This window comes from Eleutherodactylus coqui, chromosome 3 (assembly GCF_035609145.1).
Source record: "Eleutherodactylus coqui strain aEleCoq1 chromosome 3, aEleCoq1.hap1, whole genome shotgun sequence".
In the NCBI taxonomy this organism is placed as follows: domain Eukaryota; kingdom Metazoa; phylum Chordata; class Amphibia; order Anura; family Eleutherodactylidae; genus Eleutherodactylus; species Eleutherodactylus coqui.
The window spans coordinates 137,412,163-137,434,133 of NC_089839.1; the positions used below are offsets into that span (position 1 = coordinate 137,412,163).

General features: G+C 44.1%; 1 protein-coding gene across 4 annotated transcripts in view; it reads right to left on the reverse strand.

Annotated features, from left to right (window-relative positions):
- LOC136620987 (protein unc-93 homolog A-like) overlaps nucleotides 1–21,971 on the reverse strand; it is a 91,829-nt gene that overhangs the window by 66,492 nt on the left and 3,366 nt on the right. For 3 of the 4 annotated variants that reach the window (XM_066596138.1, XM_066596140.1, XM_066596141.1), the window contains exons 2-3: nucleotides 13,548–13,721; nucleotides 8,816–8,997 (exon numbers count right to left, since the gene is read on the reverse strand). In XM_066596138.1, coding sequence (XP_066452235.1) covers nucleotides 8,816–8,997; nucleotides 13,548–13,637 — 272 coding nt within the window. In that variant the 5' untranslated portion in view covers nucleotides 13,638–13,721. Of the gene's footprint in view, nucleotides 1–8,815; nucleotides 8,998–13,547; nucleotides 13,722–17,305; nucleotides 17,519–21,971 lie in introns of all 4 variants that reach the window. The other variant, XM_066596139.1, reaches the window with a different exon arrangement.

Here is a 21,971-nt window from a genome sequence, read left to right on the forward strand (position 1 = left end):
CCCATCATTGTAATATGAGAGGAAGTGCAATAAAAAAGCGCAAAAACACAAAAACAGAACAGACAGTTCTCGAAAATCGTGGCGTTAGAAACACCGCGTTTGAGCTCAGGTAATGGGAGTATTTTACCGTGGTTAGCACGGCACGCCGTACTAATAGCGGTAAAATGCGGTATGTGTGTGAGAGTGGCCTAAAGAGCTACAAGCAAATTTTCATGTAGTGCAGGAAGTGAGTCATGTTTGGAAAGATTACGCCAGGGGACTAGATCATATATGGAAATTCGTTTTGCAGCTGTATGCAGCATGATTTATGTATGGGTATGGGTTGTGAGGGTGGGGGCCGAGCTGAGCTTTACACCCCAGCCCCTAAGCCTTTAGATACGCCACTGGGGACAACTGTTGGTAAACGACTGCCAAACACTAACAACAACACTAATTGTTAGTGCTTGTGCAGGGTGTTTAGATCAGCACTATCACTGAATTCTTGCTGGCTTCTCGCTCAGAGCTTCTATGTGAAGCACTGAGTGGAGAGCATTACACACAGAGGGCTCAGTCACACGGGCGCCGATCCGCCCGTGTTCCTGCACAATAAGAGAGCTGCACTGCAGGTGCGTACGACTCTCCGCACCACCGGAAGAAAGAACACATGACCGGCTCCATTGCCGGCCATGGGTTCTTTCTTCCGGCGGTGCGGAGAGTCTTCCGCACCTGCAGTGCGGCCGTCTTAGGGCTCAGTCACACGGGCGCCAATCTGCCCTTATCGTGGAGGAACACGGGCAGATCGGCATCCGTGTGACTGAGCCCAGAGAGGTCTGCTATCCAGACTTCTGGATAGCCCAGAAGAGTTTTATGCTGGTTGAAAGTCAGCAATAAAGGAAAGTAAATGATTAGTACACATTTTTTGTGCATTTAGACATAACTATTATTACGCATTTTTGTTCATTCATTTGCGTGTAAATGGCCCTTAAGTGAAGTTTGTTTGAACAGGGATATAATACATGCAAAGCTTTTCCACTGGGTTTCCACTTACCAGTTGTAAAAGAGAAAATCTGACACAATGAATTTGTGGATATTTTGCTTTTATTACGAGCAGCTAAGGATTATTTTTAACTATATAAGGCCTCCTTCCCACGAGCGTGACGGGCTCCGCAGCGTAATATTCCGCTGTGAAGCCCGTCACGGCGCCCCCCAGAGCCCCTATACTTACCTGCGGGAGATAGCGTGAAATCGCTTCCCCGCCCACCGCCGCGCGTCACCGCCCGTCACCGCCCACCGCCCTCGCGTCACCAGCCGTGTCACGTGCACGGCCGGCCGTGTCACGTGACGCGGCCGGACCGCGTCATTTGGCGTCATATGACGCTCGGCGGTGGGCGGGAAAGCGTTTTTTCACGCTATCTCCCGCTGGTTACAGCGGGAGATAGCGTGAACGGACGGCTTCCATTGACTGCAATGGAAGCCGTCAGTGCGTACAGCCCGTCCTCACCCGCAGAAAATAGAGCATGCTGCGGGTGAGGACGGGAGAAATCGCGGTGCGTAATTCCGCGGTGGAATTACGCATCGTGAGCATTGTGCTATTAGGTTCAATAGAACCTAATAGCTGCGGGCAACGCAGCGGATTTTCGCCGCGAATTACGCGGCGGAAATCCGTTCGTGGGAAGGAGGCCTTAGGCTGGATTTACACGGGAGTATACCGGCCAGGTTTTACCGCCCGGCGGATATACGCTGCCCCTCTCATACATTGTTTTACGAACGTAAAAACACCAACGCCTGTGTGAATCCAGCCTCAGAAGGAGGATAAAAATGTGGACAATAAATTCCTTGCTCCGAGATCTTTTAACAATGGGTTGCAGGCTTTTTCTGTTTACGCTGCTGCTTTAAGTGAGAAGTTTCCTGAGAGGAGCTCAGGTTTATTTCAACACACGGATATTATTTAGTACGTTTATCTGAATTTCAGTGGAACGGCGTGATATCATTATGATGAAATGTTTAGCCCAAAGTTACCAGTTCAGACTTATATGAGACAAGGTGTAAAAGATGTGGGTTTATGGCTGGGTTTGATGCTCCTTAGAGATGAGCGAACGTACTCGTCCGAGCTTGATGCTCGGGCGAATATTAGGGTGTTCGGGATGTTCGTTATTCGTAACGAACACCACACGATGTTCGGATGTTCGGGTTACTTTAACTTTCTTCCCTGAGAAATCTTTTCTATATGCGCTCAATGGGGCCGGCGGCAGCAGCGCCAACCCCATTGAGAACATATAGAAGACAAATCCTTCTTCTCTGCCACAGCTGTAACAGCTGTGACAGAGAAGAACGATGTTTGCCCATTGAATTCAATGGAACCGGCAATACAGCCGACTCCACTGAATGCAATGGGCTGCCTGCGATCGCGGGATGAATTGTCGGAAAGGGGTTAAATATATAAGCCCTTTCCTGCAATTCATCCAGAAATGTGTAAAAATAAAAAATATATATATACTCACCTGGTGCCGGCAGCTCTCCTGCCCCTGAGCCAATCAGAGGCAGCCCTCACTCACCCATTCATGAATTCATGAATGGGTGTGAGTGAGGGCTGGCCTCTGATTGGTCAGGCTGTGACCATTCAGAGGCATCTTATTCAGCAGGCGGGGATTTTAAATCCCCGGCTGCTGAATACTACTCACAGCTGTTCAGAGCAGTTCAGGAGAACTGCAGCCTGCCGCGCTGAACTCCGTCTGCCGGCACCAGGTGAGTATATATATATTTTTTATTTTTACACATTTCTGGATGAATTGCAGGAAAGGGCTTATATATTTAACCACTTTCCGACAATTCATCCCGCGATCGCCGGCAGCCCATTGCATTCAGTGGAGTCGGCTGTATTGACGGCTCCATTGAATTCAATGGGCTAACATCGTTCTTCTCTGCCACAGCTGTTACAGCTGTGGCAGAGGAGAACTTGCTGTGTCGTTCCCATCATTTTCTTGAATTGCCAAGATTTTCACACATGAAAACCTTAGCGAGCATAGGCGAAATACAAAAATGTTCCGGTCGCCCATTGACTTCAATGGGGTTCGTTATTTGAAACGAACACCCGAACATCGCGGGAAGTTCGTTTCGAATAACGCGAACCCGAACATTTTGGTGTTCGCTCATCTTTAATGCTCCTACAAATATCTCTTTTAGCTACTAGACAATAACATTCTCAAGGTAATGAAAGCCTTCAAAAAGGAATGTATTTTTACAATGAGATTCACTGTGTCAGGTAAATTGTCATTGCAAACACAAATGTTCATTTTGTAATAGCTGACATCCAGTGTTTCATTGTTTCAAAAGGGCAAGTCAGTATGTCAATCAAATGTCTGGAAAAGGCTGTGCATCAAAAGAATAAGGAATTATCCAAACAAAGGCCAAATTATTGTTTAATGATTTTAAAATATGTTTTTTTGCCTGAGTTTAAAGTCCAAAGTTGTTTTGGGTTAAATAATGTGAAGTCTGTCAACTTGATTAGAGTTGTTTTGTTTAAATTGTTTTGAAAGAGTTAAATGATAGTAAAATTGCTGGTCCTGTTTTAGAATTTTGGTTTGTCTCCATTGGGACTAGTCCCCCCCAAAAAGCCAAACAAATATCATCACTTTTTATATCCAAAAGAATTTGTCTTTGAATGATGAGACAGACTGTGAATTGCCTACTGTTCATTGTATGTAATTGTAGTCATGGGGATTTGATAGCTAATACAGATGTAAAATCTGCTTTCTGTGTGCGATCTGTGTATCCAAAAAATTTCAAAGAATTAAAGAATTTGGTTTTCACTTTAATGATTTGTTTTGATACATGGTAAGCTTTGATACATGCCTACCAGAGAGGTTTTCATTGTCTTGACACTATTCTGAACAGTTTTCCTCTTTCACTGAGTGTGTTTTATTGAATAATGCTGAGGATGGTGAGTTTGTATTATTTGGATGATTTTTCATTCTCCAATAGCTACAAAACAAGGCCGAGATCAAAGTCCAGCAACAATTAGAAGTTATGAGTATTATTCATGACCTTGTAAACATAAATTTTATCTCATGTTTGCATACTTGCTATATGAATACCGTGTGTCACTGAGGGCTGAATTTTTTATGGCTGTAAATTGCTTTATGTCCTCTATCATCCTTCCGAATCTCATGAAAATCTGAGAGTTGGACTAAAAAGTTAATTTTTGTGATGATTTGGCATGGAAGGAGCCTTTCACTATATGCTGATATCATCTGGATTTTTCTCAGGCATACAGAAAACGTAATAAAACGTGTATTTAATATAATTTCTGAATTTAGAGTTTCAGGATTAACTATAAACTGAACGGAATTTATTCTGATTCCATTGATAGAAAAATCCCAGGAGAAAGAATCTGTAAATTTATTTCTCTCATTTGGGTAATTTTACATATCTTGGGATATTTGCAGGCAAATTTCTATAAAGCTTGAAGATTAAGAAATGTTGACTTGTTCTTCTTTAATTCAGAAAATTATTTTGGACATTGGAAAGCATTTTGAATGATCGCATATGGGAGAAGAAGGGAGAGACAATGAAACAGATCTATTTACAATTTAATGAAGAAGAAGTGAATTAGCGGTCCCAAATTTGGGATTATATTTTTAGCAAGTGAGATACAATCCCTGGTACAGCAGAATCAGTATGATTATAATAGATAATTAGCTGTTTTTTTATGATGATATATCTTCATTAATTGAATCAGGTTTGTTAAGAAAGAGGGGGGAAAGTTACCTTTATTTGCACAGACCACTGTATATATGTAAGAAATAAGCAAAAACTTTATGTGGGGTATATAGTTCTATAAAGGGGTTGTACAGTTACTGCACAACCTCTTTTCAATAGGATCTCCTGTATGAAAATAATAAACCTAGCTAAACTTACCCCTTTATGGCTTCCGGAATGCAGTGCTGAAACCTGCTGTGGGTCAATGATTGTAGTGACATGTGATATCTGTTACATCTGCTCAGTTCACCATGCGCCATGCCACCATGCGGATGCAGGATTGTGTCCTTTTAAAACCGCAAACTCACACAGCATATTTGCTACATCTCTCCAGGGTAATCATCCTGATAAGGTCGGCTCCACTGTCTTCATCTAGGACCTGGCTATCCCTGATTAGGAGCCTGGAAAGATGCACTAAACACACAGGACACTACACTGTTCACACACACTGAACACAGAACAGGACAGCACATAAAGCACATTTCTGGCCACTAGCACAGACATACCACATGTCGCTGTTCACACCAACATACCAGGTTGTGCATACAATATTTAACAGGATCTCCACCCAGAGCTCACATGCATACAGATGGTAAACCATAGCCAGTTCAAGTGTCCTCACACCAGGGGAATAGAAAGTCAGCCACTGTGCTGACCTAGGGATCAGTCTTAAGCATCAATGCTCTAACACACACACAAGACGTTAGAGATCTGGAGGCCGCATCTATCAAAGGGAAAGGAAGAGGGGTTTTGCATATGATACAGACAAGGACTACAGTTGTCTAGACCATCTTAAGGGAAGGAGAAAGACACTTTAGTTAAGCATGCAGGCAGGCAGCTGGGGTGCAGCGCAGGGGAGCCCCAGTGTTGGTGACCTCCCCAGGTCGCGATAGTCTTGGACACCACTGGGTTGGTAGGGACGTGGTGGGTGCCGCCCCGTGCCGCATCCCCATTGCCACGGCAGCCGGGCGCACATCTTCTGTCTCCGCCCGCCCAGCTAGTGGGGGACGAGTAGGTAGGGATGGGGTTACAGGCAGTTTCAGGGACTTCCAGTACCCGGACCCCAGTTGCCTGACACCAGCCAGCTCAATTAACGCCTACCTGTGAAGGTGTGCACAAGGAAACCTGTAGAACCACAGGTCCCAGACGCACAACCCTAACAATGTCGTAGTAAATCACATGATTGCTGCATTGTCATCACTCTTCTCACATCCTGAGCGCCATGATGCCAGGGGTTCAAGAACGTGACACGCTGTAGCCTCTCATTGGCTACAGCTGTCATGTTTTCCTGTGACATAATACGTCACAACAATTACTGCGACCACAAGCAAACTGCAGCACTATATTCCGATGGCTGCTGAGAGGTAAGTATAGCTGTGTTCCCTGGTGTAACTATAGGGGATGCAGGGGATGCGGTTGCACCCGGGCCCAGGAGCCTTAGGCCGCCTGCAGACGGGCGGGTCGGATCCTGCGGCGAGGATTCTCGCTGCAGGACCCGACCCGAGCGCCTGCAGGGACCAGCAAGTACTCACCCGCGTCCACGGCTCTGGCTGTTTGAGGTGCCGGCTTATCGGGCAGCCGGCGCATGCGCAGACCGGAGCCGGCGGCGGGTGAGTGACATTTCTGTGCGGGGCTCTACGAGCCCCACACAGAAATAGAGCATGCCGCGATTTGTTTGCCGCGCGAGATTTCGTGCGGCCGAATCGCGGCCGTCTGCATAGGATTGCTTTTGTTAACGCAATCCTATACAGGCTTCCAGCAGCGGAAATTCCGCGGCAAATCCTGCTGCCGAATTTCCCTTCGTGTGCAGGCGCCCTTAGGGGGCCCATAAGGCCTCTCTTCTCTATATAGGGAACCCAGTACTATGAATAAAGCATTATAGTTGGGGGCCCTTTTACAGGTTTTGCATCGGGGCCCAAGAGCTTTAAGTTACGCCTCTGGCTGTGTTTCTTATTTTCATGCTGGGGGTAACCAGGCAACCCCTTTAATATGTTCTCCACTTTGGAACAATGTATATTTCAGGAGCACAATTTAATACCAGAGTTTTGGGGTAATATAGGGTTGATTGAAGTGAAAGAAGAATTTAATATTCTTCCTCTTTTTTTACAGATATATGCAGTTGAGGAATGGTTGTCTTAAAAGTAAGGAAAATATGACAACTAAATAGCTATACACTATATGTAACAAAGGAATTAATGACAAAAATTATGCAAGGTTACTAAGGTCTTTCTTGAAAAAATGCTTTCTAAGCAAACAGTGGTGTCCAGATATTGGTAAGCTCACTCAACATTAATTGCATAGAGCATTGAGTTCATAGTTCATTGAATGGATCACAGAGAATTACATATTTTTTTGTTACACATAGGCTGCATTATACACTAGTTAGGTCATGCAAAATGGATAATAGAATGACAGATATTCATCCTAAATGCTTTGATGGCTCTGGAGATGTCCAAGACTGTACAGATTTTGGAAGGGAGTGGTGGATATTATTGAACTGATATACAAAATACAAATCCCTTTAGATCCAACTGTGTGTATTCTGAGGATTGTGAGGGATCAAGTTTAAAGTGTTCTTTAAATAAAAAAGAGATTATGAGGGCTTTAGTAATAGCAAGAAACTGGATTGTAGCCCACGTTTTATCTATTCATGAATGGAAGGTGCAGACTCAGGTCATAATTTTTAAAAGGTTTGCTTCAGAGGAAAAATAGAATTAAAGAATTTCTTAGTTGTGAAAACCACGGACTGAGAGCCAATGCTTACTTAACAACTGATTGATATAATTCAGCATTTAGAATGGATGTTTCATTTTTCTTAAGCTTTTTAGAATGGACGTTGCATTTTCTTAATTATTTTTCCTTCCTTGGCATTTTTCTTGGGGTGGGGTAGAGGTTTGAGGATTATATAGTACCAGGTGATATACCCATGCGTTTCACAGCGATTTTATGACTAGTGGTCCTGGGATATACAAAGTGGGCTACAAAAATGAGCATAGTACCACACTCTTATGAAAGCTGTCCAAAAGAAAATCTGTGTTGCCCATAGCAACCAATCACAGTGCAGCTTTCATTTTACCTCAGAAGTGTAAGAAATAGCAACCAATCACAGCGCAGCTTTTATTTTACCTCAGCGGTATAAGAAATGAATGCTGAGCTCTAGCAACCAATCACAGCACAGCTTTCATTTTACCTCAGCGGTATAAGAAATGAAAGCTGAGCTGTGATTGGTTGCTATTTGCAACAAAAATTACAGGGGATGTCTGAGTTTTCAATTTTTAATTATGCCAGTTTTCGTCACCTGGTGCTGAAGAACAAAAAACGTACCAGAACTGTGGATTTGTATACAACGCAAACAAACAGATTTTGTGTTTTATATATAAGGTACTAGTAATTATTAGGAAACACAGCTCTGCTACATGCACGTCCCACATGCACAGCACTGCTACATTTACATTACATACAGCTCTGCTACATACATTCTTCATACAACAGGAATGAAAAGCAGCATAGCAGAGTCCTGCACAAACTGATCCCCCCCCCCTGGTCATGTGACCCCGCACTGTTCCCACACAGGTGACTGATCACATGACGGTGACATCATCACAGGTCCTGTAAGTACATGGCTGCAGTAGGTGTTCGTTAGTATTCCATCCCTTACAAATTCCCTGCGGCCTCAGCTGCTATGCAATACTAATGAACACCTAGGTGGACAGCAGCCAGGTGCGTACAGGACCTGTGATGATGTCACTGTCACGTGATCAGGGGTGGAGCATGTAAATCCCTCACTGGGGATGAAGGACCTTCGATGATGTCACTGCCATGTGATCAGGGGCAGAACCTGTAAGTCATTCACAAACCCAGTCACTACTCACTTACGCATGGACGGACAGGTCGTTGTTAGTATTTTAATGATTGTCATACTATATGTGCTTGTAGTCTCTAATTATTTTTTTTGAGTGGGGGGTTGGGTGGGGAGAAACCCCAGTAAACAATAATATTTGTATGAAAGCAGATATGTATAACATTAAAATTATTGCATACATTACAATATACATTTTTATATAGCATTTAACATTACCATCTTGGAAAAAAGTTTGCCAGGGTGTAGATGATATACAAGCAGGTGGCAACGGCAAGTGTCCATTTACATCCAAGTTTCTTAATGACAAATGGAGTAAAAACTGCTGCAGACAAGATTTGACCACCATACATAACACTTAGAGACACAGCACCCAGTCCTCCAGAGGGGTTAAGGCTACTCTGCAAGGACAAAAAGTACAATTAAAATGTATTACTATTGGTTTAGAAATGTGACAACAGAGAAACCTATTACACCCTATTAATATCTCACCACAAGGGTCTGTTTCTTATGAACTCATTCACAAGTCACCTATTAGACCTTATTGATGATATCTCCTGGAATAGTTTTATGAGTAATCAAGAGTGGATGTGCATAGCTTCTGTACAGCTGGAGGATAGGCCTTCAGAATAATTTCTCCTGCTGGGCCTAAGCAACCCAGGCTTATTTAGGATACACAAACATAACTGTCTGGGAACCCGTGTTCCCGGGAAGTCATGTTTGTGTGTTGTAAAAGCCACTGGGACTGAGTGGCAGCGGGTGTGGACATATCCCTGCAACTTGGAGAAAAAAGAAAGAGCAAACTAAAGTTGCAGCAAGGTGAGGTTTTATTTTTTCATTCTTATTTAGCATATACCATTATTATGCTCGGATATACCATTATTTAGATTAATGGTGTATCCGAACATGAAAGAGTGTCAAAAGATAAATAGTATTGTAGGCAATCATGTGAAACTTAGCAATGGCCAAAAGAGTTCGTAGTCTTATGTTGTCACCGATGTAAAAACAATTTTAACCAGAATTACGGTAAAATAACATTGGAGAAGAATATGGTTTATGAAGTGTGTGATTGCCAAATTTATGACGAATCCCAACAAAAGATGGAATTGTAAAGGTAAATGATGGGAAGGGGTTAATGTACTGTAGTGGGGGGAATAGGTAACCAAGTACCTAGTCCTTTGTGATTCAGGTATTACAAATAATTCAAAGGCAAAGAGCAAGTGTTAGTATATACATCTTACTCATCCTAAGGCCAATTTTACTCATTCTTGGGAATTGTGGATTTTGTTATATTTCAGGGTCACCTCATTTTTGAAAGGCTGAGTGTTTCCTTGTGGCCGAGCTAAGGAAATCCTTCATTCTACATGTATTGTCTATTTTGCATGCTTACTATTCTTAGGTGGTGTGAAGGCTCACAGAGCGACACTTTTTACACTCCATCCCTGCCACTGCAGTCAAAAAATACCCACCAAAAAAGTGTTGGTTTTGCAGTAAGCATGGGAGGAGGAGGGATACCCAGTTTATTTCCCAATGTGCCCATCCCAACCAATCCTCCGTAATTACTCCTCTTTTGAGATGTACCACAGAGTTTTACATTATTACTTTTATCTAAGATTTAGAGAATGCCAAAAAGAGAAGGTGGGGGATTCTTTTTAGGGAGTCATTTTTTTTTTCTGCACAAATGAGCAATGGGGGCTGGAATTTATTCAGTTGTGCCCTGAAATCCAATGGCTGTTTCCTCCATTGCAGGCGTAGTTGTGTGTCCTGTAAGCAGGCTGGGGCTAAAATGGGTATGCTTCTGAACACAGGACAAACAGGGGGATCCATTTTAGAGTACAAACCCCTTTTTCGTGTGCACTATAGAAACAAAACTGTCTTTAAAATGACGTATTTGCAAGCACATGATTTTTTTTTCTCCTCTAAATTGCATTAACTCCTGAAAAAAAAACTGTGGGATCACAATATGTATGACACCCCTCAGTGAATATATTAACATGGATATTTTTAAAAATATGGTCATTTATGAGGGTCTATTTTTACCACCTAAATGAAGTACAATATGTGGCAAAAAACAATGTCAGAATCACTTGGATATGCAAAACCTTTACAGAGTTATTCTATGTTAAAGTGACACGTCAGATTCCCAAAATTTGGCCTGGTCATTAAGGCACAAACAGGCTTGGTCACTTAGGAGTTCATTTTCTAGGAGAACTAATTGAAGAACAATACAAAGCAGTTACAAGAAAAGAGGCTCCGAAATCATTACACAAGGTATAAGAGGGAATACAAGTATTAGAAAAACAAACATGTCAGTAAGTGACAGGTCCTCTTCAAGTAATGTACCCTGCTGAAGCAGCTTGCCCCTGAATTTGTGAAACCAGCACACAAAAGACCAAACAAGAAACAAATCAAGATCAGGCCATGCAGCTAAAATATCTGCAGCATTTTTAAATATCTTTTCATCTCCTTTTACTGCTTCTGTAGTAGTTACAATTTATCCCTGCCAAGTCAATGAGGTTCAACTACAATACAAAGCACAGTACTTGGACAAATATTATGCCATTTCTGGAAAAAGCACATCATGTTTTCTAATCCTTTTAGAGGTCCATGCACAGCTGCCTAAACGCTATATTACTTTTAATTACTTTGTATATTATATAACCTATCACATGATTAGATTGGCTCTGATCGAAGGAGTTTAGCACTTCTCATGAACCAGAGAGATGCTTTAAAGTCTAAGACACTTGAAAATAGTGTGCTGTGCTGTCAGCTTGCTCACTTCATATATCTCATGATCCACTGCTTGCTCAAGCGGGTTCACCTGCCCCCGGTCCTGGGCTTAAACAGCAGAGAATTCCATGCAGGAAAAAGTGTCATCCACGCTTGCTTGCAGAATAAAATATATAATCTTTCTTTATGTAGACATATTTAAAATTGCCAGGTATACACATCTCTGGACCAGATGCGTATCGGCTGCACTGAGCCTTCGTCACTGGTATGACACTTTTTCCTGCATGGAATTCTCTGCGCTTTAAAGTCTACTTTAGAATGGTCATGTAGATGGCCAAGTAGGGAGGCAAGTTAAAGGGGTTGTCCTGCGCCGAAACGTTTTTTTTTTTTTTCAACAGCCCCCCCGTTCGGCGCGAGACAAACCCGATGCAGGGACTTTAAAAAAAAAACGCACAGCGCTTACCTGAATCCCCGCGCTCCGGTGACTTCTTACTTACCCGGTGAAGATGGCCGCCGGGATCTTCTCCCTCGGTGGACCGCAGGGCTTCTGTGCGGTCCATTGCTGATTCCAGCCTCCTGATTGGCTGGAATCGGCACGTGACGGGGCGGAGCTACACGGAGCCGCTCTCCTGCACGAGCGGCCCCATTGAGAAAAAAAGAAGACCGGACTGCGCAAGCGCGTCTAATCTGGAGATTAGATGCCAAAAATTAGACGGCACCATGGAGACGAGGACGCTAGCAACGGAACAGGTAAGTGAATAACTTCTTATAACTTCTGTATGGCTCATAATTAATGCACAATGTACATTACAAAGTGCATTAATATGGCCATACAGAAATGTATAGACCCACTTGCTGCCGCGGGACAACCCCTTTAATAAAACCATATCAACTCAACCAGTGTAAACACCCTTGTAAAGTGGACAGTAGAGTAAACAGGCAAGTACTAGGAAGGTTGAGTGGTTGAGCAGACAGCATAATTGCTTGCCCATTAGTCTTACTGCCCCTACTCTACTGTGAGCCTGCCTTGCACTTTCTCTGTGTAAATAGACAGGATGGTGCAGAGGCGAGTGAACTAGCAGTAGAAGGAGGGATTTTTTTTTTCTGGGCATAGTTCCTTGACTAATGTAAACACAAGCATAAAAATGTGAAGGCACATCAAGTACTGACCCCATTAACGGTGCCCAGCTATTTGACCAGTGTAAGCCAAGCCTAAGAGCTTGAACTTCCTTTAACTGAAGCACTGGGCCCCACTACAGCCTCTTCGGTCACAGGCTGTGTGAAGCTCACTCGCTGTAGAATCATCTTCTGGCTGGCACCTGCCTTAGTTTTCATCTTAAGCATTACAGCCACTTGTTGCACCATCATAACCATGTGGACTTCAGTGGACATGTCATTGGTGTCTGTCTGTCTCTGCATTATAACAATCATTTCCATCATTGCTATTTGCAATTTTACTTGCAAGATTATCCCCTTGCTGTTGTGCTTGTGTTTTGACACAAGGGGCATACAAGCTGATTCCCTCATCTGTCCTTGCTGCAGTTTCTGTAGCAGCTCATTCATACTCTGTATTCAGCTTTGCAGATTGTTGGATTCCTCTTATGGATTGTAGTCATTTTACGTATAAACACAATATTACATTAACCTTATCATCCAAGTGTTGTATGATATCTCCATTAGAAACTATTGCATGCAAAGCATTTTGAACATTCAGTCCACCAGACATTTTAATGGGGCTATTCCAAAATTGACTTGAATTACCTATCCATAGCATAGGTGACAAATGTCTGATTGGTGGAGACCCACACCAATCCCGAGAATGGGGGTCTCCTCTTCCCCTCTCCTTCTCTCTAGGGGCTGTCTGCATTCCTTCATTCTAAATGGGATTGACAGAAATCGTCAAGCGCTTGTACTTAGATATTTTCAACAGCCCTATTGAAATGAATGGAGTGGCGCCAAAGATGTGTGACCGCCGCTTCATTCAATCTCCATGTCCTGTAGATGTCCATAGTGTTAAAAAATCATGGACAAGGGACCTCTGTTGCCAGGATCGGTGGGGGTCTTGGCTTTATGATCCACACTAATAAGTCTTATCACCTATCCAAATAAACCTTATTGGGGAACTTTAGCACAAAGACTGCCTGAAAATGTATGTATAGACATATATATGTATAAATATTTAGCATTCAAATATTTTTCTTTACACTGTTTACTAAATTACCTGCAATGTTTGGAGGCTACCAAAGGCAATAAAAATAAGTAAAAATCCCACTGATATTATAAAGATATTCTTTAGATGACGTAGGTCCATGTTTGATTTTTTTTTTTTTTATTGTAATTGATGGTATGTCAATTCTTAATATTCTTGCATTTACACAGAGTCCATAATTCTTTCCTGAAAAACATATTAAGAAGGCAAGTGAGTATAGAAAATATACACAAGAAAGTCACATTTTAAATATTTAAATAATGAAACACTATTGTTTATTTCCTATAAACTGTTTATGTTTACTGAACTATCCATACATAAAGTGTGCATATAATACAAGGAGTATGATAATTAAAATCACAAACAAACAAGAAAAAAAGACAGTTCAAATGTAAAATAGTCACAGGTTATCAAGGAAGAATGTCAACAGCATTAAAGAGATGTTCCTATCTTGGCCAAACATGGCCAAGTCGAGAACACAGCTGATTTTGGGGCAGCCAGGCCAGACGACCTCAGCTGAGCTACATTGTTTCTTTAACTACACAGAATTTAGTGGAAGCTACACTAACAGGGTTACAGATACACGGTAACTTGTTGTGCCATGTTGTTTGTGAAACTATCATTGACTTCTATGGGAGTTATGTAATCAGCATAGTACAAACGTGGCTATTTACATTCTCCACCCCAGCCACTACCATCAGAGTGGCTGGAGGCAGTGAGGGCCTTAACTCAAGAGAGATGTGAGTCCCATATGTGGGATCCACACCTATCCGCCTTTTATGACATATGCTGCAGATAGGCCATAAAAGTTTGAAATGGGAATACTCCTTTAATTCAACAGTAAAGACACAAACAGAGAGGGATTTTATGCCATTTATTTGAAAGTGAGTGAAAAAAGTATAAAAAGACTTTGAGCCCTTTTACACAGGACCACCTGTTTGGTGCAGATGCCCAACAGATCGTCCCAGCGTTATAACCATTTCTGTGCTTTTACACAACAATGAGCATCGCTCAGTGAATGCAGGCAGAGTGGGTCAAAGATCATTCCGGCTTGCCTTATTCTCAATAAACAGGCAGTTGTTCTTAAGTGAACAACTGCCTGTTCACACAGGCTGATCTGTCATTCAGTTTTCAGCATGCAATACCACATGTTCAGGTCTTCATCTTCAGTTTAATTATTTTTCAGAATCATTAGAATTTGTATTATTTTTCACTAGTATTATTATCATCATCCTCCAGTTACCATTGCCCTATGCCCCTTTCATCTAATGTTGAGTCCCTAGTTGTATTTGTGCTTTGGATAGAAACAGCAAACAAGATCAGCTCACTATAGAATCGTGGAGTTGGAAAAGACCTCCAGGATCATCTGGTCCAACCCCCTGTTCATTGCAGGATTCGCAAAATCATCCAGACAAATGTCTGTCCAGCCTCTGAAGACTTCCATTGAAGGGAACTCACCACCTCCCATGGCAACTTGTTCCACTCATTGATCACTCTCACTGTCTAATATCTAATCTGTGTCTCCTCCCTTTCAATTTCATCCTATTGGTTCTAGTCTTTCCTTGTGCAGATGAGATAAATGCAAATAGAGAAAGAAAAAAGTCCTCAGCGCTCAACCAAGCAGAAGGATTTAGTAGAGTGCAGAAATAAGTTTTGTGACTTACTTCACGGAGGCGCCTATGTGGAGGCGCCTCCTAATCCAGGATGGCGTATCAAAAGATCAGTGGAGACCGGCAGCGATGATAGTTCCACGGTTTAATACTTACAATAAAATACCTCCCTTTCAGTTTCATCCTATTGATTCTAGTCTTTCCTTGTACAAATAAGAATAGGGCTAATCCCTCTGCACTGTAACAGCCCTTCAGATATTTGTTGACAGCTATTAAGTCTCTTCTCAGCCTTCTTCTTTGAAAGCTAAACATGTCTAGATCCTTAAACCGTTCCTTATAGGACATGATTTGCAGACGGCTCACCATCCTGGTAGCTCTTCTCTGAGCTTGATACAGATGGTTGATGTTTTTTTTTAAATTAGGTTGTCCAGAACTAGACAGAGTATTGCAAATTATGTCTGACTAAGGAAGAGAGTAGAGGGGGATAATTACCTCACGTGGTTTAGACTCTATGCTTCTCTTAATACATCCCAGAATTGTATTTCTTACTGTTGACTCATGTTAAATCTGTAATCTATTACTTTATCTAAGTCTTTTTCATATGTTCTGCTGCTTAGCCCAATTTCTCCCTTTCTGTATGTGCTTTTTTCATTTATGCATCTGCTCAGATATAGGATATTGCATTTCTCCTGGTTAAATATCATTCTGTTAGTTGCGACCCATTGTTCAAGCTTGTCCAGATCTTTTTGAATCCTCTCTAGTACCCTGTTTCCCTGAAAATAAGACATACCCTGAAAATAAGACATAGCATGATTTTCCAGCATTTTTGAGGATGCAAAATGATTTTTCAGGCTTTTTGAGGATGTTTGAAATATAAGCCCTACTCCAAAATTAAGCCCTGCTAACAGTTAATTAAAAATTCAATTTAAATAGTGTCCAGGCAGCTATACATGTAAAAAAGTTAAACCTTTTTGAACAAAAATTAATATAAGACACTGTCTTATTTTCGGGGAAACACGGTATTAGCTATCCCTCCTAAACTTCATAATCAGCAAATGTTATCAGTTTCCCCTCAATTCCCTCATCTAGATAGTTTATAAACATATTGAACAACACTGTGCCCAGGACAGAGACTTGTGCTACCCCACTTGAGACATTCTTCCAATCTGATGTGCAGCCAAATTGTCAACCCCATATTTGGTCATTTTTTCAGTAAGCATAATATGAGATACTTTGTTAAATGCTTTTCTAAAGTCAATATATACTATATCACATTTCCCTGATCAACCTAGTTTATGATTCTATCATAAAAAGAAATTAGATTAGTCTGGCATTACTTGTTTGTTACAAACCCATAATGGCTCTTGATAATTACTCCATTCTAATCCAAGTACTTGCATTTGTTGTTTAATAATTTGTTTGAAGATCTTTCCAGGTATAGAAGTCAGGCTCATAGGCTTGTAGTTTTCTGGGTCCATATTCTTCCCTTTTTGAAGATAGGGACAACATTTGCCCTTTTCCAATTTTCTGGGACTTCTATTCTCCAGGAAATTTCAAAGATTATAGTGAGTGATTCAGCAATTACCTCTGCTGCTTCCTTTAGTGTTCTAGGATGTAATTCATCTGGACCTGGAGACTTGGATTCATGTTAGTTACCTAAGTATTCCCTCACCATCTCTCTGTTAATAGATAGCCTACTTTCTTTTGTTCACTCAATAGCACAGGGAAGATCAGCTGATGCTACATTTATTTTCTGAGATAAAACAGAATAGGAATGTAAAAGTTTGGCCTTCTCAACAGTATTTTCAACCAATCCACCATTTTCATCCTGTAAACATTCTATAGCATCTTTGACTTTTCTTTTGCTGTTTATATACCCACAAAATCCTTTTTATTGCTGTTGACCTCTCTTGCAGACCTCAATTTATTATTAGCTTTAGCTTTTCTGACACTTGCCCTACAGTTTCAGCAGACTGCATTATGTTCTTCTTTAAATATCCCCCCTCTTTTCATTTGATAAACATATATATTTTTTCAGTTTTAGCATGTGTGTAAGTTCTGTGTTCACCCATTTTTCCTTCTTTTAGAGATGGTTGATGATTGTGGTTTGAGATTCTCATTTCTGTCTTTAAGAACATTCAGCCATTGGTTCCTTCCTACCTTCTTTCTGAATCCATTAACATCTGCCTTTCTGAAATCTACCCTTCAAGTCTGAGTCTTCTCAGGTCTTCCTCCCCTTGTTATCCAGAATTCAAGAATAGTATGATCGCTGCCTCCTAAGTTCCCAGCCACCCATACTTCCTCAACCATTTCCTCCTTGGTGGTAAAAATTAGGTCCAAGATAGCAGATCTCCTTGTTTTCTCTTCTACCTTCTGCAAGATAAAATTGTCAGAAAGAGCGGATATGAATTTGTTGGACCCATTACTAATTACCTGAGAGAGATTCCCAACAAATTTCTGGAAAGTTAAAATTTCCCATCATCACTATGTTGTGCTTTTTTGAGAACTTGGCCATCTGATGTAGAAAGAGTTCATCCATATTTTCTGCTTGTCCAGACAGCCTATAGTAAATGTCTACAATGGTGTCCTTTCTGTTGTTCTCTCCTTGTATTCTTACCCAAACAGTTTCTCTGAAGCTTGAATCTATGTGGAGATGTATGAATTCTAGAGATGAGCGAGCACCAAAATGCTCGGGTGCTCGTTACTCGGGACGAAATTATCGCGATGCTCGAGGGTTCATTTCGAGTAACGAACCCCATTGAAGTCAATGGGCGACCCGAGCATTTTTGTATATCGCCAATGCTCGCTAAGGTTTCCATTTGTGAAAATCGGGGCAATTCAAGAAAGTGATGGGAACGACACAGCAACGGATAGGGCAGGCGAGGGGCTACATGTTGGGCTACATCTCAAGTTCACAGGTCCCACTATTAAGCCACAATAGCGGCAAGAGTGGGGGCCCCCCCCTCCCAACAACTTTTACTTCTGAAAAGCCCTCATTAGCATGGCATACCTTAGCTAAGCACCACACTACCTACAACAAAGCACAATCACTGCCTGCATGACACTCTGCTGCCACTTCTCCTGGGTTACATGCTGCCCAACCCCCCTCCCCCCTGCACGACGCAGTGTCCACAGCGCACACCAAACTGTCCCTACGCAGCCTTCAGCTGCCCTCATGCCACACCACCCTCATGTCTATTTATAAGTGCGTCTGCCATGAGGAGGAACCACAGGCACACACTGCAGAGGGTTGGCATGGCTAGGCAGCGACCCTCTTTAAAAGGGGCGGGGCGATAGCCCACAATGCTGTACAGAAGCAATGAGAAATATAATCCTATGCCACCGCCATCAGGAGCTGCACACGTGGGCATAGCAATGGGGAACCTATGTGCCACACACTATTCATTCTGTCAAGGTATCTGCATGCCCCAGTCAGACTGCGTTTTTTTATAAATAGTCACAGGCAGGTACAACTCCGCAATGGGAATTCCGTGTGCACCCACAGCATGGGTGGCTCCCTGGAACCCACCGGCTGTACACTAATGTATCCCATTGCAGTGCCCATCACAGCTGAGGTAATGTCATGTTTAATGCAAGTGGGCTTTGGCCCACACTGCATGCCCCAGTCAGACTGGGGTTCTTTAGAAGTGGACACATGCAGTTACAACTCCGTGTGGACCCACGGCATGGGTGGCTCCCTGGAACCCACCGGCGGTACATAAATATATCCCATTGCAGTGCCCAACACAGCTGATGTAACGTCAGCTGTAATGCAGGTGGGCAAAAAATTAATTGGATTACACTGTAGGCGAGGGCCCCCAAAAATTGGTGTACCAACAGTACTAATGTACGTCAGAAAAATTGCCCATGCCCAACCAAGAGGGCAGGTGAAACCCATTAACCGCTTTGGTTAATGTGGCTTAATTGGTAACTAGGCCTGGAGGCAGCCCAGTTAAAATAAAAATTGGTTCAGGTGAAAGTTTCAACGCTTTAATGAGCATTGAAACATATAAAAATTGTTTACAAAAATTATATGACTGAGCCTTGTGGGCCTAAGAAAAATTGCCCGTTCGGCGTGATTATGTGAGGTTTCAGAAGGAGGAGCAGGAGGAGGAGGAGGAATATTATACACAGATTGATAAAGCAAAAATGTCCCCGTTTTTGATGGTGATAGAGAACGATGCTTCCATCCGCGGGTGCAGCCTACGTATTGCTTAGGTATCGCTGCTGTCCGCTGGTGAAGAAGAGAAGTCTGGGGAAATCCAGGCTTTGTTCATCTTGATAAGTGTAAGCCTGTCGGCACTGTCGGTTGACAGGCGGGTACGCATATCCGTGATGATTCCCCCAGCTGCACTAAACACCCTCTCTGACAAGACGCTAGCCGCAGGACAAGCAAGCACCTCCAGGGCATACAGCGCAAGTTCAGGCCACGTGTCCAGCTTCGACACCCAGTAGTTGTAGGGGGCAGAGGCGTCACCGAGGACGGTCGTGCGATCGGCTACGTACTCCCTCACCATCCTTCTACAGTGCTCCCGCCAACTCAGCCTTGACTGGGGACCGGTGACACAGTCTTACTGGGGAGCCATAAAGCTGGCAAAGGCCTTGGAGAATGTTCCCCTGCCTGCGCTGTACATGCTGCCTGATCTCTGCGCCTCCCCTGCTACCTGGCCCTCGGAACTGCGCCTTCTGCCACTAGCGCTGTCGGATGGGAAGTTTACCATCAGTTTGTCCACCAGCGCCCTGTGGTATAGCATCATTCTCGAACCCCTTTCCTCTTCGGGAATGAGAGTGGAAAGGTTCTCCTTATACCGTGAGTCGAGCAGTGTGTACACCCAGTAATCCGTAGCGGCCAGAATGCGTGTAACGCGAGGGTCCCGAGAAAGGCATCCTAACATGAAGTCAGCCATGTGTGCCAGGGTACCTGTACGCAACACATGGCTGTCCTCACTAGGAAGATCACTTTCAGGATCCTCCTCCTCCTCCTCCTCTGGCCATACACGCTGAAAGGATGACAGGCAAGCAGCATGTGTACCCTCAGCAGTGGGCCAAGCTGTCTCTTCCCCCTCCTCCTCATGCTCCTCCCCCTCCTCCTCCTCCTCAACGCGCTGAGATATAGACATGAGGGTGCTCTGACTATCCAGCGACATACTGTCTTCCCACGCCTCCGTTTCCGAGTGCAAAGCGTCTGCCTTTATGCTTTGCAGGGAACTTCTCAAGAGGCATAGCAGAGGAATGGTGACGCTAATGATTGCAGCATCCCCAGCTCACCATCTGGGTAGACTCCTCAAAGTTTCCAAGGACCTGGCAGATGTCTGCCAACCAGGCCCACTCTTCTGTAAAGAATTGAGGAGGCTGACTCCCACTACGCCGCCCATGTTGGAGTTGGTATTCCACAATAGCTCTACGCTGCTCATAGAGCCTGACCAACATGTGGAGCGTAGAGTTCCACCGTGTGGGCACGTCGCACAGCAATCGATGCACTGGCAGATTAAACCGATGTTGCAGGGTCCGCAGGGTGGCAGCGTCCGTCTTGGAGTTGCGGAAATGTGCGCTGACCCGGCGCACCTTTCCGAGCAGGTATGACAAGTGTGGGTAGCTTTTCAGAAAGTGCTGAACCACCAAATTAAAGACATGGGCCAGGCATGGCACGTGCGTTGTCACACACGACCATGCCCGGTTGGAGGCTCAGCGGCGCAAGCGAGCGGTCGGTCTGCTCTGTCAGACCCTGCAGCAGTTCGTGGGCCGTGTGCCTCTTCTCTCCTAAGCTGAGTAGTTTCAGCACGGCCTGCTGACGCTTGCCCACCGCTGTGCTGCCGTGCCGCGCGACACCGACTGCTGGCGACGTGCTGCTGCTGACACATCTTGATTGCGAGACAGAGGTTGCGGAGGAGGAGGGTGGTTTAGTGGAGGAAGCATACACCACCGCAGATACCAGCACCGAGCTGGGGCCCGCAATTCTGGGGGTCGGTAGGACGTGAGCGGTCCCAGGCTCTGACTCTGTCCCAGCCTCCACTAAATTCACCCAATGTGCCGTCAGGGAGATATAGTGGCCCTGCCCGCCTGTGCTTGTCCACGTGTCTGTTCTTAAGTGGACCTTGGCAGTAACCGCGTTGGTGAGGTCGCGTACAATGTTGCGGGAGACGTGGTCGTGCAGGGCTGGGACGGCACATTGGGAAAAGTAGTGGCAACTGGGAACCAAGTAGCGCGGGGCCGCCGCCGCCGCCATCATGCTTTTGAAAGCCTCCGTTTCCACAAGCCTATACGGCAGCATCTCCAGGCTGATCAATTTGGCAATGTGCACGTTTAACGCTTGAGCGTGCGGGTGCATGGCGGCGTACTTGCATTTGCGCTCAAACAGTGGCGCAAGCGACGTCTGGACGCTGCGCTGAGAGACATTGCTGGATGGGGCCGAGGACAGCGGAGGTGAGGTTGTGGGTGCAGGCCAGGAGACAGTAGTCCCTGTGTCCTCAGAGGGGGGTTGGATCTCAGTGGCAGGTTGGGGCACAGGGGGAGAGGCAGTGGTGCAAACCGGAGGCGGTGAACGGCCTTCGTCCCACCTTGTGGGGTGCTTGGCCATCATATGCCTGCGCATGCTGGTGGTGGTGGCTCCCCAGCTGATCTTGGTGCGACAAAGGTTGCACACCACTGTTCGTCGGTCGTCAGGCGTCTCTGTGAAAAACTGCCACACCGTATAGCACCTTGACCTCTGCAGGGTGGCATGGCTCTTTGGGAAACAGTTGGTGGATTATTCGGTCTGGCCCTGCCTCTACCCCTGGCCACCGCACTGGCTCGGCCTGTGCCCACACCCTGACTTGGGCCTCCGCAT